The 14,859-nt window shown below is 47.2% G+C and overlaps 1 protein-coding gene across 9 annotated transcripts in view; it reads right to left on the bottom strand.

The window, feature by feature from the left end:
* The window catches only part of spag9b (sperm associated antigen 9b), a 27,441-nt gene continuing 12,582 nt past the window's right edge, over positions 1–14,859 (bottom strand). For 2 of the 9 annotated variants that reach the window (XM_078102819.1, XM_078102822.1), the window contains 24 exons: positions 12,311–12,749; positions 12,145–12,238; positions 11,720–11,844; positions 11,206–11,263; positions 10,353–10,505; positions 10,196–10,253; positions 9,839–9,969; positions 8,967–9,023; positions 7,290–7,463; positions 6,604–6,733; positions 6,428–6,517; positions 6,134–6,295; positions 5,875–6,046; positions 5,511–5,711; positions 4,973–5,129; positions 4,293–4,421; positions 4,126–4,206; positions 3,978–4,045; positions 3,752–3,900; positions 3,492–3,663; positions 3,276–3,389; positions 2,705–2,887; positions 2,289–2,420; positions 1–2,204 (listed from right to left, as the gene is read on the bottom strand). In XM_078102819.1, the coding sequence (XP_077958945.1) occupies positions 2,092–2,204; positions 2,289–2,420; positions 2,705–2,887; positions 3,276–3,389; positions 3,492–3,663; positions 3,752–3,900; positions 3,978–4,045; positions 4,126–4,206; positions 4,293–4,421; positions 4,973–5,129; positions 5,511–5,711; positions 5,875–6,046; positions 6,134–6,295; positions 6,428–6,517; positions 6,604–6,733; positions 7,290–7,463; positions 8,967–9,023; positions 9,839–9,969; positions 10,196–10,253; positions 10,353–10,505; positions 11,206–11,263; positions 11,720–11,844; positions 12,145–12,238; positions 12,311–12,749 (3,342 nt within the window). In that variant the 3' untranslated portion in view covers positions 1–2,091. Of the gene's footprint in view, positions 2,205–2,288; positions 2,421–2,704; positions 2,888–3,275; positions 3,390–3,491; positions 3,664–3,751; positions 3,901–3,977; positions 4,046–4,125; positions 4,207–4,292; positions 4,422–4,972; positions 5,130–5,510; positions 5,712–5,874; positions 6,047–6,133; positions 6,296–6,427; positions 6,518–6,603; positions 6,734–7,289; positions 7,472–8,965; positions 9,024–9,838; positions 9,970–10,195; positions 10,254–10,352; positions 10,506–11,205; positions 11,264–11,719; positions 11,845–12,144; positions 12,239–12,310; positions 12,750–13,830; positions 13,897–14,859 lie in introns of all 9 variants that reach the window. The other 7 variants (XM_078102817.1, XM_078102821.1, XM_078102815.1 and 4 more) reach the window with 6 other exon arrangements.

The following is a 14,859-nucleotide window of genomic DNA, read 5'->3' on the forward strand; positions in this document are numbered from 1 at the left end:
GAAGCTCACAAAAAAGCTTTAATTTGACCGTTAGAAAAAACATGTAAGGCCAGAGAAGAAGAACAAGATGGTGCTCACTTGGAAGAGAGGACGCTGGTTAAAGACACCATATGCAGATGAGAGGGCGGACAGACCTGTGGAGGAAGGCGTTCGCCCAAAACTGATCACACCAGAAAATGAAACAACCCCACCTCCTTACAGACAGTGCATAGCTGAGTGACCCTCCCTTCCCCCCAGAAAACACATTCATACCATATGGAAACAGTAAACCCAAGCATATATAATCATATATATTCAATTTACAAAAGATACATTCGGAATTGCAAAGGCTCAATCATTGTAAATAAATACTGAAATGGCTAATCTGCAATAACGTCTCACTCCTCTCTTGGAGAGGACACACACACACACACACACACACACACACACTCGGACGCGGTTCAATACAAAGGAGGACCAAACAAAGAGCACACAGTGCAGTGTGCTGGTACACAAGGGCCAGAGTTACAGTCTCATTTTACACCCGAGTGAACCGCTTGTGCACCGTTCTCAGAGAGTACAGCCTGAAAGAAAAAGGACTTAAAACATCATTCTGCCATCAGGATAAACACATTAACCCCAGATAAAGATGTTCTGGCTTAAAGGGGGGCAGCGCCGCGAATTATGTTCAAATTGTGACCGTTAACGTGACAGGCACAGCACAATCTGCTCTCTGCTGAAAATACATTAATTCCCAGATATGAAAGTCTAAAAATATATCTCAACTATAAAACGGGATTTTGTGAAAACGTGCATTTCATCCTCATGGAGGCCGACTCACACATGCTGCTCTACATTAGTGAGACACTTATCCTCTCAGCCGGTGAAAAACTAGCCATCGTTAAGTCTTTATACTTTGGTAGCAAGCGCAGCAACATTCTTTGAAGGAAAAATAAATACTTTGTCACACCTGAAAAGCAGAGTAAATCAAAAACGCTGTTTTTGTTTCTTCTAAAGTGTCTACTAGCTGGTTTGTAGATTGAGAGCAGTGGGTCGACAGCATCCTCCCATCACGTTGGATTAAATACTTGCATAATAACAACAACCACCACCTGCAGCGGAGGCCGGGCTGACCAGCGCCTGTTGGCAGAAGCCGCCGCTTTCCATTTGATTATTAATGAGAATTGGATTTTGTCCCCGAGTTATTTGGGCTGCAGTTCGTGCCTCCGATGCATCATCGGGACCTCAGAGTCACAGAGCCGGCTTAACTTAAAAAGAATGGCAGACACGTTAGCGGCACTGAGGCCGTGCTTGAGCTTAACAACGACGTCAGCGTTGGCCTTAAGCGAGCTAACTTCTGCGAATTAGCATTAGGCACGAAGCACAGCAGTATGAATGCCATTGTTTTTGCAGCCACAAATTAGAAGAACATTGCAGGACATATTTCAATATTGCTTTTCTCTGTGACTGAAACGTTAATGGTAGAGCTTGCATGAGAGGGATGTACTAGGACCTGCATCTTGAATATTAACCAGGGGAAGCTGTATTGCATTTGACTATTTCGATTAACTTTGTCTTGCATACAATCAAAAGCCAAGTTTTCAAAAGGATGAAAAACCAAATAAAAATGACAATTGCTCCCGCAATAATTGCCACAGTCTTACATTGTTGAAGGGCAACAGGGGAGCTCCCACGTGATTGTTCTCATTTAGTGTGACGTGGAGTCGACATGAGCATAAAACCCCTAAAATGAGTGAAGGGAACCAGGAGGAAAATGCATTGGATTTGGTGAGCAAACATAACAAAGAGTTCTGTTTCCAGCTTTAGCTTAAATAATAAAAGATAAAGAGGCATCATAACAGATTAAAATAATTCAAATTCATAAAATATGTATATTCTAAAGATACAAATAAGAAATTATGGATTTTTTTTTTTATTTAGTTTGCACTGGTCGAATCCAGTTTCTGCTTGTTTCACTCGAATTGTTCAGGAAGAAAGAAAGTGCTAGTTGTCCTCTGCTTGTAGAGTCGTCCACCTGAACTCCTCCGTCCGTGACAGCCGGTTCAGGAGGAAAAGGAGCATCAGGGCCTCAGTGGGTCCTGGGGGGTCAGTTCAGTCCTCGCTGGTCATGACCTGCCAGACGATGAGGTGGCTGCGCTCGGCTTTACCTGCGAGCGGCTGCAGCTTCAAGGGGGGCTGCTCGCTCTCCTCCGCGTCCTCGTCACCTGAAGACACACAGAGGGACGTCACGTGTGCCTCTAGATCTGCTGCGCTGACGGCAAAGAGGGTTTCATCTGTTGCAAACTCACCCATCCTGAAGTCGATGTAGCCTTCTCCTCCACTCATCACCAGCATGGACTTGGTTCCTTCCTGAGTTGCGGCGTCTGCCGTCTTGTCGCCGGCTGCCTCCGCTCCGCAGGACGCGGATGGAACTGCGTGACCTGAGAGCAGAGAGCCAAAGTGTGAATAACACCAAATGAGATCCAGATTGTGTTTATCTGGGACAGACCTTCTCGTCTTATCTGCACACTGTATTTTTTATCAGATGGCAGCGCTTTGATTATTCATCTTTTGTTAGCATGAGGAGCACACTGGTCCTTTCATTTCCTACTCAGTTGGACTGCCGATTGTCCAATCGCACCACATATTGCAAGTGTACGGTGTTACCGACTGAAAGAGGAAAACAACACCGCTGGAATATAAACAAAGGGCTGGGTTTGTTTACCTGGTACGGCGGTGAAGAACTTGACAGCATCTCTGTGACCATGGAAACAGAGCTGAGCGTGAGCCATGGAGCAGTATGGAACAAATGTCCCTGCAGTCACTTTGTCACTGCTGTCGTCGCCATACACACGAACCACGCTTCCTGGATGGTTGCTCGCCGCTGCCTTGGTTACTTTGTTTGCCGCTAACGGAGCGAGAGAGAGAGAGACTAAGAGACTGATACAAAACCAGTCTGCAAAATCCACCTTCAGGACAATGTGTAATGTGCACTCTTTGTGGACGTTGTGCAATAATCTTTTTGCATGTTTCATTTGAATGATTGCAAGCGTCCAAGCGTCCTCAATCAGACTTGAGGTACTTCTCAAGTCTGATTAAGGAGGTACTTCTCTATAGTCAGTGTATCACCTCTCTGACAGGGAACAATGCCTTCACATACTTTTCAGACATTTGTATTACAATCGACAAAATGTAGAGTGATGCAGGTTAAGAGAAACTGCAGTGTGAATGTGTGTTTCCAACAGAAGTTTATCTCCGTTATAAAAGAAAGATTACAGAGTAGCTCCCAAACTCACTTTCTGTTAAAGGGATGGAGATGATGACTCCGTTTCCAGTGCCGATCCAAAGGCGGTTACTTGACACCATGAGCGCTGTGATCCTCACAAATGAGAAACCCAGTTTCCCCGTACCTGCAAAAAAAAACTAAATCAGATGTGGTTCACCAAAGTCGGTCTGCGCCTGACGACATCCTGTTGCCGGGAGAATCTGGTGGCAGAGAGCGCGGCACTGACCCAGCATCTTGCTGACGTAGGGCTCAATGTCGACGTCCTGAAGGTGCTGGAAGGTGTGAGCGTGGAAAAGCCTGAGGGTGGAGTCCAGTCGGATGGACACCCAGATGCCGTCCCCGTCCCAGGCCAGCTGACGGACCTGGCTTTCCTTACGGGGGTGTGCGTCAAAGGACTTCTGCAAAGAGGGGACAAAGCATCACCTTCCTGTGGGGATCAAAGAACGCCCGTCGTTTGCAGACGCTTTAGTGGTAAGACGGTCCTACCTCCATCTTCATGGCTTTGGGCTGCACCACGTAGATCTTGTTCTTGTAGCCACACCACACTTTGTCGTGCACTACAGTCATGCAGCGGATGGCGTGGTGCGGCCGGCCCAAGTCTAACAGATGGTAGTTGGTCAGATCCCACTGTCCGTCTGCCACACACAAAGGAGGAGGAGATACACGGTTATGGTTGCAGACAATTCAGATCGACACTGTACTTTTTTCTTACCTGCTCCTCTGTGGAAAATGGCTAAAGTGCCGTCAGCGAGACCCACCAGTACACGGCCCTTCACATGCCTGGGGGAAGACAAAATAAAAGCTTTCAAATCAAATAAAAAAAAATCATTAGCAGCATTAGAGGGATCCGGCGCACTCACACTATCCCGAGCACGGAGTCCTTCAGCTTTATCGAGTGGAGACACCTCTTCCACTGGGCCACGGAGGAGTGGACGTACACACTGCAATCACAAAACGTCTCATTCCATCAGCGGCTCTTCTTCAATTGGGGTGCAGTGCGTAACCCCCCCCGGGGCGTAACACTCACCATCCGTTCTGTGCTCCCAGCCACATGGTGGGCAGCACACTGCTCATCTTCTGAGCCTCCTCCCTCATCAGGTCCTGCTCCTCTGCGTTGGGGTTGGAACTCACGCCGTCTTTCAACAGATCGCACTCCCTGGTCATCGGACACACAACGCATTATTAGGGACTCCGATTCAGTGCGTCTGTCCGCTAGCAAGATGTATGTGCCAGATTTCTTATCCGGCGTCCAAACACATTCAGTGAGCCTTGAGAGGCGAGTGAGAAAATGCATTTCCGATCTTAAGTTATTGTTTAGCTAACATAAAAAAAGGAAAATCTTTGGAGATCAGATTGGAAAAGTAAAACTTTTTTGTTCCCTGTCAAGCCACAAACTAAAAAAATATTTAGATCACAAGCATCCGATCCGAGGAAATGAATATTCATCCAAGGTTGAATCCACATGTCTCTCGCCATTTCAACATCACACCCCATTTTCAGAGGATAGGTGGAAGCTGGGGGCAAAGTTCACCTAGCCATGTAGCAGGGGGGTTTGAATCAAAAGTTTCATTTACCATCACACAAATATGGACACGTTTCATGATGAACAGGAAACATTTTTGATGGTGATTTGAGGCTGTTGCTCGTGGGTTTTGTCGTTTTATTGGACAGACTAAAGCGTAAGAGCATGGGGCCTCCTGGCGTTACCTCTGCGAGTAGTTGGCCAGAGCCTCTGCTGTCTGCTGAGCTCCCAGTGGATCGGTGAAGACGTGTTCGGTGTAGGCTCCCCTCAGGCTCTCTCTTTGGTCGGCAGGCCCGGCGCTCGCCTCGGTCGCCTCTGTGGCTTCCTCTGCCGGCCGGGATTCTGTAGAGAGGACCATCACTTAGTAACCCGGGCGCCACTTTGACACAAATTTCAACATTGTGGGTTCATTACTTATAATGTAGTAAAATAATTCTGTATGCTGTATTGTTCATATTCCTGCAGAATATTTTTCCATCACAGGGTGACATTGCAGAGATTATTTTTCCCTCCTCTGATAACGCAAAAATTAAAATTAAGGTGTAGTTAAAAGTTAACAAATGCCATGTTTTCAATGAGACTGTTGAATAAATAGCATTTTGAGATGACGTGTTCTTTGGCTCACTACCGTAGAAGCTTGGTCAATGCTGAGGAATGCTGCCCTGATCGAGACAACACACGCTAAAGTCAGGTGGAAAGAAAAAAACAGCAAACATGTCTGACCGCTTTCTCCGTCCTCTCCTGCGGTCTGAGGGACGGCTGCTGCTCCCTCAGCTTCGCAGCCCACGACGGTGATGCCTCCCAGCACGCCCTCCCCACACGGCGAGCCGCTGTGGGCCGACGGCGAGCCGGCGTCCCCCGCTGGTCCCGCCACGCCGCTCGGGGCCACTTCCTCCCCCGCCGGGTAGTCCGTCTCTCTTGCACCTAAACAAAAAAAGCACGCGTACACATTCCGAATGAGGCGAGACGCGACGTTCCCCTGTGGTTTGGTGCAGCTGAACACAGAGCGAGCCGGCTGCACGCAGGTGTCGCTAGTTAAAAAAAAAAACCTGCGACCCGTCGGACGCCCGCGCACTCGTCCGCTGACCTGGAACACTGGCGATGCAGAGCACGTGGGAGTTGCACACAAAGAAGGTCTCCAGGATGTTGCCAGCCTGGTTGGCGTCGATGACGACGGCTGTGGTGGTGGACTCGGTGCTCGTGCAGATCCAAACCAGCGACGACAACTCGTCGTGCTGCCGCAGCTCCTTCTGCTGCTCCTGGAGCCAGGCACAAAAGGAGGTGGCCTTTGAAGGAGCTAGCATTCATCTAGGGGGTTATCTTTATGGCCATGGGCGCGCGTGTACCTTGAGGTCCTGGTCCAGTTTATCCAGGCTGCTCTGAGATCCCATTTTCTTTGTGGGGCTCTCTGGTCCGGGCACGTCGTTGTAGAACACGCTGGCCCCGACGATGGAACCTCCGTCTCTGGTTTTACCCCCGGAGAGGTTCACGCCCGCAGCACACCACAGCTGCAGCACAGTCACACAGTCAGATACAAGGAGACGCGGGCCAGAATTGACGGGATGAACCGAGCCAGAGGGGAGCGGGCAGCTACTCGAGGAGCAGCTGACAAATACATTCAGACACTGAACTAGGAGTACCTTCATAGAAGCATCTTTCTCATCCAGGGGTCTGAGGAAGACGGGAACAGGTAGATTCTTCACCTTACTCTCCGTCTGACCGCCGTTCGCCTGAAAAATGCATTACTCAACATTACAGTCCTACAGACAAACTGCAGTGGGGACGTCGGCTCCTGTGACCGCGCTCATCTCCTTACTTTGTGTTTCTTGGGCAGACTCCAGCCGTAAGCCTGCACTCGGCCGTCCTCCTTCTGGACGTGGGCTTTGACCTGCTTGTACTGGGCCCTCTTCTGCTCCCGCCTGGACACCACGTTATCGGCGGCCACTCTGTGGGACACGACAGCGGCTCACCAACAAACACACACACGGCTATTTTTGGACGTTTTCCGCAAATAATAAAATCCCACAAGGGTCCCTTCACACCCGAGTCAAAGCTTTTGATGCAACACTGCTGCTCAACAAACTACCAAACCGTGGCTTGAGTTTGGTAAGCAACCTTCGATAGTAACTGTGTGTGAAAAAACTTATCCTGGTGCTGAACTGCTGCACTTTAATGCATCCAAATGTGCTCAACTACTTTTGTCCAGGGTCGAAAAGAAACCACAAACAAAAATAGTTTGCACTTTAAGAAGTGTGATGCATAAAAGACGGACACATGTTCGAGATTTAGAGGGATAGTTCAGCAGTTCTTTTAGGTTGGCTACAATACGTTTTACTGCCGCCACCCTCTACAGTGGGGGCTCCGGGCTGTTCGTCCGGACGAGGGGCAATGCAGGCTGCCCTTTACTGCATGCAATGCACAGACTGCATACGTACGTCACACACCTCCACTTCAAAACACTTTGAACTGTCCCTTCACTCGTTCCCCCCCCGAGCGACTTACTCCTCGTTGAGGAAATCAAAGGCTTTGCTCTTGTCGCTGGGCAGCTGCTGCAGGGTGGTGCTCCTCTTCTTGACTGACGGCTGGATCTGAGAGGTGGGCGCATTGTACTTGACGTTCACCGGGGCCTCCAACGCCGGCTTCTTAGCCGCCCCGCCCGACGAGCTAAACAAACGGCTGAAACTGGAAGTGTAAGGGCGGGGAAGTGGGATGGGGGAGGGGGGGGGGGGGGGGGGTAAGAAGAAGCACACAGACAAACATATAGAGGGATGGACACAAGCAGCAGCTCCAGCGGTAGAACATGTAAGGGTTGCAAAAAGTCCCAACACACCGTGCCAGAGGCAGACATTGATACGCACGTCTCCTAAACAGCAAAGCACCAGAGCAGCGTCCCTCCCACAATGCATGAGTGCAGGGTTAATATTGTGCACCGACGAGGACGTTAGTCGCCAACACAGGGGGGGAAACTGGACAGACACTTTTCATTTCCCCGTAACTTCCCACTGAGAGCACGCGCACGTCATTATGTTGACAGTTTATGCACAGCAACAGGTGTTAAGCGTGTTTCAGATACAGCAGACACTACTAGCATGTAACTTAGTTAGAAGAAAAGGGCTCTGCTAAGTTTATCTATGTGAGTATATTTGTTCTAAATCAACACACTTCCCCCCAAACACACCTCCTGCACACAGACGCCACAACATCAGGAAGAACATAGAGGGACACACAGAAACAGGGCAGGAGAGACGGTGGTTTGATCAGATTTTGCTCGTCTTATGGACACACCTGCCCCGGATAATGTCTCCTTAAACCAAACCAGAGGCATTCCTCATCAAACTCAACCAAGGAGAGCAGATCACACACATCAAGTCTTTTGCATTTTGTTGCTCCAAAGGGCATTTCTCCCAATTAGTTATCTAAAGAAAAGAAAAACCTTTCGTCATGCCTGATGTTTACACCTTTCTTTTGTTTTTTTTCATGTTTTTGTATCCGAGTGACTAATAACAATACTTTTTACTTCACGATACATCCACTAGAAGAAACTGTTCCGATTGTTGTTAACAGTGTCTGGCCACGTTCATCTCTCACTCGTGTGTCGCTTATTCTGAAATGACTGAAGATTTTCAGCGTCGTGGGTGAAAATGTATATTTTGATAATGTAAAGAGTCGCGATATTTCAAAGCAAGACTTGTGAGAATTTGTTAAGACACTAAATCAAACAGAAAGAGAAAACAGAAAAGGATTTTATTTCTCTGTGCGGTTCTTCCCGTAATGCCGTCAGACACTTTGTTAACAATCAAAGCCACTTTAGTGCATTGATGATGCAGAGTCGCCCGATTACATTGCAGCCCTTTGAGTGGCAGCCATGTGAAGTGTTTTATTGTTCCCATTAGTCGCTTAGACAAAACATTTAAAAAGATTTTTAAAAAGTAATTACAGACACGACAGGAAAGCAGCTCAGATTTGAGATCAGAGCCACCTGTTCCTGACTGGCTCTCCTGAGTTAAGATGAAAACAACCAGGCAAGAGACACCATGTCGAAAATGTACCTACATCCTGGAGAAAAGAACCACACAACATGGAATACAAAGAAAAGCAAAATAAAAATGCATGAATACCACAGCTATCGCACTCTGGTTGGTATTTGAGAGCTGAAGTGAAATAAAAAGAGGAGCTTACAACTGCCAAAGGCTGGATTTCTTCTTCTCTGGAAGACCTGGGTTCTCCTTTGAAGCCCTGAGAGAGCGAGAGAGACAATTCACGGAGAATCAAACGGAATCCTCAAGAAGGCGCTCTAGTCTGTTCCTTCAGTTCTACTTCAAGCTATTGTAGTGTTTCCTCTTTTTGGGTGGTGTGTTCAGGATCAAGGCGAGGGAAACAGGAAAGAGTATTAAATAGCAACAGCACCTCATGATCAAATCATGGCCGAGTAGGATGACACACAAATTTGATATTGACAGAGAATGATTTAAGTCTTCTCCTGCATAGATGCTCCAGGGGATCGTCTGAGAGGTATCAGACACCATTTGGACCAAGACCACCACAGACGCACCAGCTTCAAACCATGAAGCCTGAACTCCGTGTCATCAGTTAAATATCAAACCGTGTCCGCACTACCATGACAGCATGCAGCCGTTATGTAACCAGTGGTGGAAAGCAACGGCACTTTGGATTTTTAATTGGATTTTTACAATCCGTTTAATCATTGTTACTGATAAAAACAGAATATACCATTCTACAAAAGAGGATCTGCATGGGGAGTACTTTTTACTTTGAGGACGTTGATGTGAACAATTTGCTTTTACTTTTGTAAACATCCATTTAATTGTAATGGAGTCCTTTAATGTGAGCGTATTTCATAACATTTACAGCTGCATTGACTTTTTTTCTCTGGCTGAATAGATGAACAAACCACAGATGCAAAGTAATTACGCCTGCTGCTTTATTATCTTCTTCAGTGTCTTTGCCCGCAAATCAGAAAAACTACAAGCATTCCTCCATTTTTTCCCCCCGTGAGTCCTTCATCTTCTCGTCCATTCCTGCTGGCTTACCTGATCATCTCCGTCCATCTGACCGCCTCCTGCAGCTCCATCAGCCTCTCCTTGTACTGGTTCCTCTCCATCAGGACCCTGGCCATCTCCACCCGGGTGAAGCGCTTCCTCTGTGCTGTAGGCACGTCGCTCTGCAGCCACAACACCGGCATGAGACCCCCAACCCACCATCCAATGCTCACGACACCTATGACACCTATGACACCTATGACACGCGCTCACACAGGCCTTTTATTTCCATTCAGATGAGCACGGCTCCGTTTTTAAAAAGGGACCACGACTTGGCACTGAAGTATTAATATTTAGAACTACTAATCCATACAGGTGTACGACCCATAGAGCGAAACAAATACTCACGTCATCCTCGTTGTCATTCTTGACCGTGTGTTTGGCGTCTTCAAGCTCTGCTCGAATCCTGCAAGCGAGCACACGACCACATTTATACAGGAGGAGACACTGAAGAATATATTTTTTTGGACCTGTGTGTACTTGTTTTGAAGGCAAAGCAACTCACTTCTTAAGTTCGTCCTCCAAGTCTTTGTTCTTGTCCTCCAGTCTGGACTTGGCCTGGGTGACGGCATTCAGCTCACCTCGCAGCGCCTCCTTCTCACAGGACAGCTCGTCCATTTGGGCGATGAGGTCATTTTTCACCACGTTCAAAGCGTTTCTGGAAACAAACACAAATCCATGTACATGTGGTGATTAAACACAAGGCGGCAGCGCCGTCCTGCTTCTCAACACGCCGCCGAGACCAATATCGATCTTCGGCATGAAGTGCAGCGAGGCACAGAACTGAAACGCTGGCACACACGGGAGTGATTCTAGTTTAGATTCCAATGAACTGCATTTGTTGAGTATAAAAAGATTGCCGGTTTGACGGCATGTGAATGACTAAACCCAACTGGTTGGGGACCAACAACCTCGCTACTTTAAAGGTCAACTAAGTCTTCCTCATCCTGATGCCGGGTCTGAACTTTATGTATTTATCTACATGACTAGTTAAAGGAATTGAGCCGCTGCCGCCTGCCGCTGACTAGAGGTTGGACTTTTCTTTCATTTTTAATATTTCTCAAAGGTTTGCATTTGCCTGTTATTTCCGGTGCTGTTATTCTTGGGCAGGTCTCCCATGTAAAAGAGATCCTTGATCTCAATCAGCCTGGTTAGATATATATTAAAAAATGCCAACCGCAGAGCGGACGAGCAAGAAACGAAACTGCCACATATTGGATAAACAGGGTATAATGACCCTCTAATGCAGCAATGCATGCGAAGCTAATGAAGTTACTTCACTGTTAAAAGCATTTTTTCATGATGCGGCCGTTAACAAGGACGTAAGTCAGAGGTGAAAAGAAAATGAATAAACTAACTTGGTCTCCAGCAGCTGGGCGTTCTCGTGGATCAGATGTTCGACTTCCCGACCCATACCTGAAAACAACAAAACAACAACCAACGTTTCATGGCATCGTGTGCTGCAACATGAAAGGGGGAAAAAAACTAACTGAAGAAGTGTTTCTTCCGATCGTACTCGGTGACATGTTGATCCCAGTCTTACCTAGAAAGTTGTAGTCTGAGAGCATGCGACAAATCAGGAAGAGCTTTATCAGACTGTGAAGTTACGAGGTCTCATTTGAATTGAATCTCTAGTCTAGGAGATCACTGCTCTCCACAGAACAGTAGCTATTCACTACTCTGGGGGAACGGAGACACAGAACCAAGGACACATAAGACGAGAATAACGAGATCTTTGACACACCAGAAAACTCATCTGTGAGGATGAAAAAGCCCCGACAGCCAAAAGGAAAACAAGAATTCAGAGATTTTGAGAATGAAAATATGGGGGCGCTGACGGCATCGTAGACTCCCGTCAGGGAGGCTTCTTACCCAGCATGTCGGCTCCCTCGTCCATGTCTCCGATCAGGTCGTTGCCTGCAGATGACAGCTCGGCAAACAGAGAGTCGGTGTTGCGGTCGAACGCCAGGTTTTCAATGCCGCCTTTAGTTGGCGTGCTGCTCGGGGAAGGAGAGGAGACACAAGAAGGGGGAAGGATATTGCAACATGATTTATTATTTTAATAGACCAGTGCTTTTAAAACAATTTTTTAACAGTTTAGTACAAATGGCTACTATCTGGAATTATAACGTGTAACATTATTTTGGGCATTAAGTTATTCTTTTTGTAAACAAATCTCATGAAAAGACCAAAAACCACAATGAGTTGATTCCGCTTCTCGAGATTTGTGAACGATATGAAAGAGTCTTTGCTTTATAGTCAGATGATGATGAAACATCTCATGGCGAGTCCTGTACCTTGCTCCTCTGAAGCCATCGAGGTCCATATCCAGCTCAGGGGTGGACTCGATGATGGCCTGCACCTCGGACGTCTCCCGGTTGTCTGCTCCATCTAAGTCACACGTGCATGTTTAAATGTGTGAACACGACGGACATGTGATTTCACCGCAGCGCCGGCCGTCACCTTTGAGGAGCGTGAAAGCCGAGTCCGGATGACTCTGCTGTCCCTCTTGCACTGACGCGAGGTCTCTGCCGCCGCCCGGCTTTCCCCCGCTCCTGCCCACCTTCTCGTTGAGCCCGTCCGACGTTGCCACGGAGACAGCAGAACAGGAGGACTCAGAGGCGGCAGCGGACGAGCCGGACCCTCCGGCCACGGCGGACGGCGGACACGTCCTCGTGGACGCTCCCCCGGGAGGAGATAGCGGCGTGGTGGACGGAGAGCCAGCACTGTTGGTAGATGTGGGGGTGTTGGATTGAGAGGAACCACCCTGAGAGGACATGCAGGTGTTGGGTTTGGAGCCTCCACTTTGTGAGGACACGGGAGTTCCACTTTTGGAGACACTTCCCTGGCTGGTTGGAGTACTGGACCTGGAGCCTCCGCGGGTGGAACCGGACAATTCATCCTGAAGTTGGAAGAAGAGGAAGTGAAGAATAAGAGATGAAGACAACAACACGGTTCCATAAACATTTGTTTTGTTATTAATTCAATTTTCTATATACAAAGACTTCCCTCGTGTACATGAAGATCAAACACAATAACACAAAAGTGGGATCAAGACAAAGACAAAACAAATCTTTAAAGAAATCAGTCAACGCCGGTAACATGGATTTCATAAAACTGAAAATATAATCCGAAGTGAAGGTCCACTTCCAAGCTTCTTCCAGAACTTTTAAATATTATTGTAGTTGCACACTTATGTTCATGAAATAAAAAAAACTGTATTGTAAGCTCAGGAAATAAACTCTCAAATGGATTTCAAACCTTGAGAAATCTTTCAGGAAAAGGCATTAACATATACAGGTCTTCTCTTAAGTATAATAAAGCCAAACAGACGCTAAAACCATCTGTGTGCACCTCAGCATGCAACCAAAACCAACACAGAAACTAACCAAACCGCACACGTCATAGGAGTGACGGCAGCGCTAAAAGGGCCAGCGTGTGACATTCAGTGACATCATCTCAGAGGGTGCAGATTTCAACTAGCGGAGTTCAGCCAACTCCTCCTCTTCTAACGAAGCGGGCGAGTTATCGAGACACTGAACCCCAACTGACTGCAGTGTGTGAATGGTGTGGATGTTAGTTACTGAACATGCAAATGACGACATGCAGTGTAAAAGAGCTTTGTATAATTCAGCGAATGTAAAAAAGGGTAATGCGAGCGTTTAGTTCTTCCCTGCCGGTTGTGAGCCACTGATCCCTCTCAGTTAAAACCCTTTTCATAGCTAACATTGTGACTTGAGAGCACAGGGAGGAAAAGCATGCGCTCCTGTCCCAGGAAGCCACCAGCTCACCTAAATGGAAGGCAGTCTTTGTGCTTGAGATGTCTGTTTAGAATTTTAAAAAACATGAGGCCGGGCTGAAAGTTTCTAATGGCTGTGAGTTATATCGTTATGTTAGCATCACTGCATTCAATAACACCACAGCAACATCTGCAAAAACATCTACTAAGGTAGATTAGTTGGGTCAGAGTTCCTCCGGTCTACCTGGTCCTGGTCGGCCTCCTTCCAACACCCAGCTTCCACTGTGACCGGGGAGGACTCTTCCCCACGCTGAGGGCATACGAGACCCCACTCATTACGACATCCTGATACGCGTTTCTTTCCATTTCAATATACAGCAATGTGTGGATTTGGTAGGACATAAAAAGAACGGGCAAATTATGTGAATGTGTCCAAGAAGACCAAACAAAACTGTTGGGAAAAACCTGCACACCACAAGAGAGGGAGGGATGTGCGTGGATTCATGGCTTCTTCTAGTACTCAGTGAGCCCTTACGAAGAAACACTCAAAAGGTTTCGTTAGTTCCAAGCAGCCCTTTTTATATGTAGGACATCTAACGCTGCATTGTCTTCATCCTTTAATGCTGGTGGCTGTAGTCATATAAATAGCACAGGGCCTGATGGAAAAGGATCAATCAGGAGATCGACAACGCGCCCACACGGGAGGATCCCTCGGTCACCTTGAAAACAGACGAGCTGTCAGACGGAGCGACATCGTATTAGGGATAAAAGCTTTCACCATACTGTAATTAAATGTATTCCCTTTTCTTGTTTCTGGTTCACTCCTCTGCACACTGATGGGATTACTTCCTTGTTTTGCTTGCATGCTGCCATCACTTTGCAGAGATGATTATCGTTTTGTTGTCTAGCGTCGCACTGGCTCCAACTACAGAAATCCAATGGGGTGTTTTTTATTGTTTTGATTGTTGAGGAAATGAAGCTCTGAGCAAACGGAAGTTTATGACACTTACAATGACTTTAAATTTAGCTATTGAAGTATGTTGAAGAAGAAAACATTCAATTCTATTGGGCGTGTTTGTAACCACAGACATTATCTCTGGAATCTAAACAAACAGGCTTCGAAAGCAGCGTGATGGAAGCGGGAACATACCAACCTCGTTTCTCACGATACTTAATCCTGCTACTCCGCTAATTGTGGATGACCCTCCCCCAACCCTCCAAACACACACACACACACCGCGACACCTACGTTGTACTCCACGACAGTTCTTGT

Source organism: Gasterosteus aculeatus, chromosome 5, assembly GCF_964276395.1.
Source record: "Gasterosteus aculeatus chromosome 5, fGasAcu3.hap1.1, whole genome shotgun sequence".
Taxonomy (NCBI): domain Eukaryota; kingdom Metazoa; phylum Chordata; class Actinopteri; order Perciformes; family Gasterosteidae; genus Gasterosteus; species Gasterosteus aculeatus.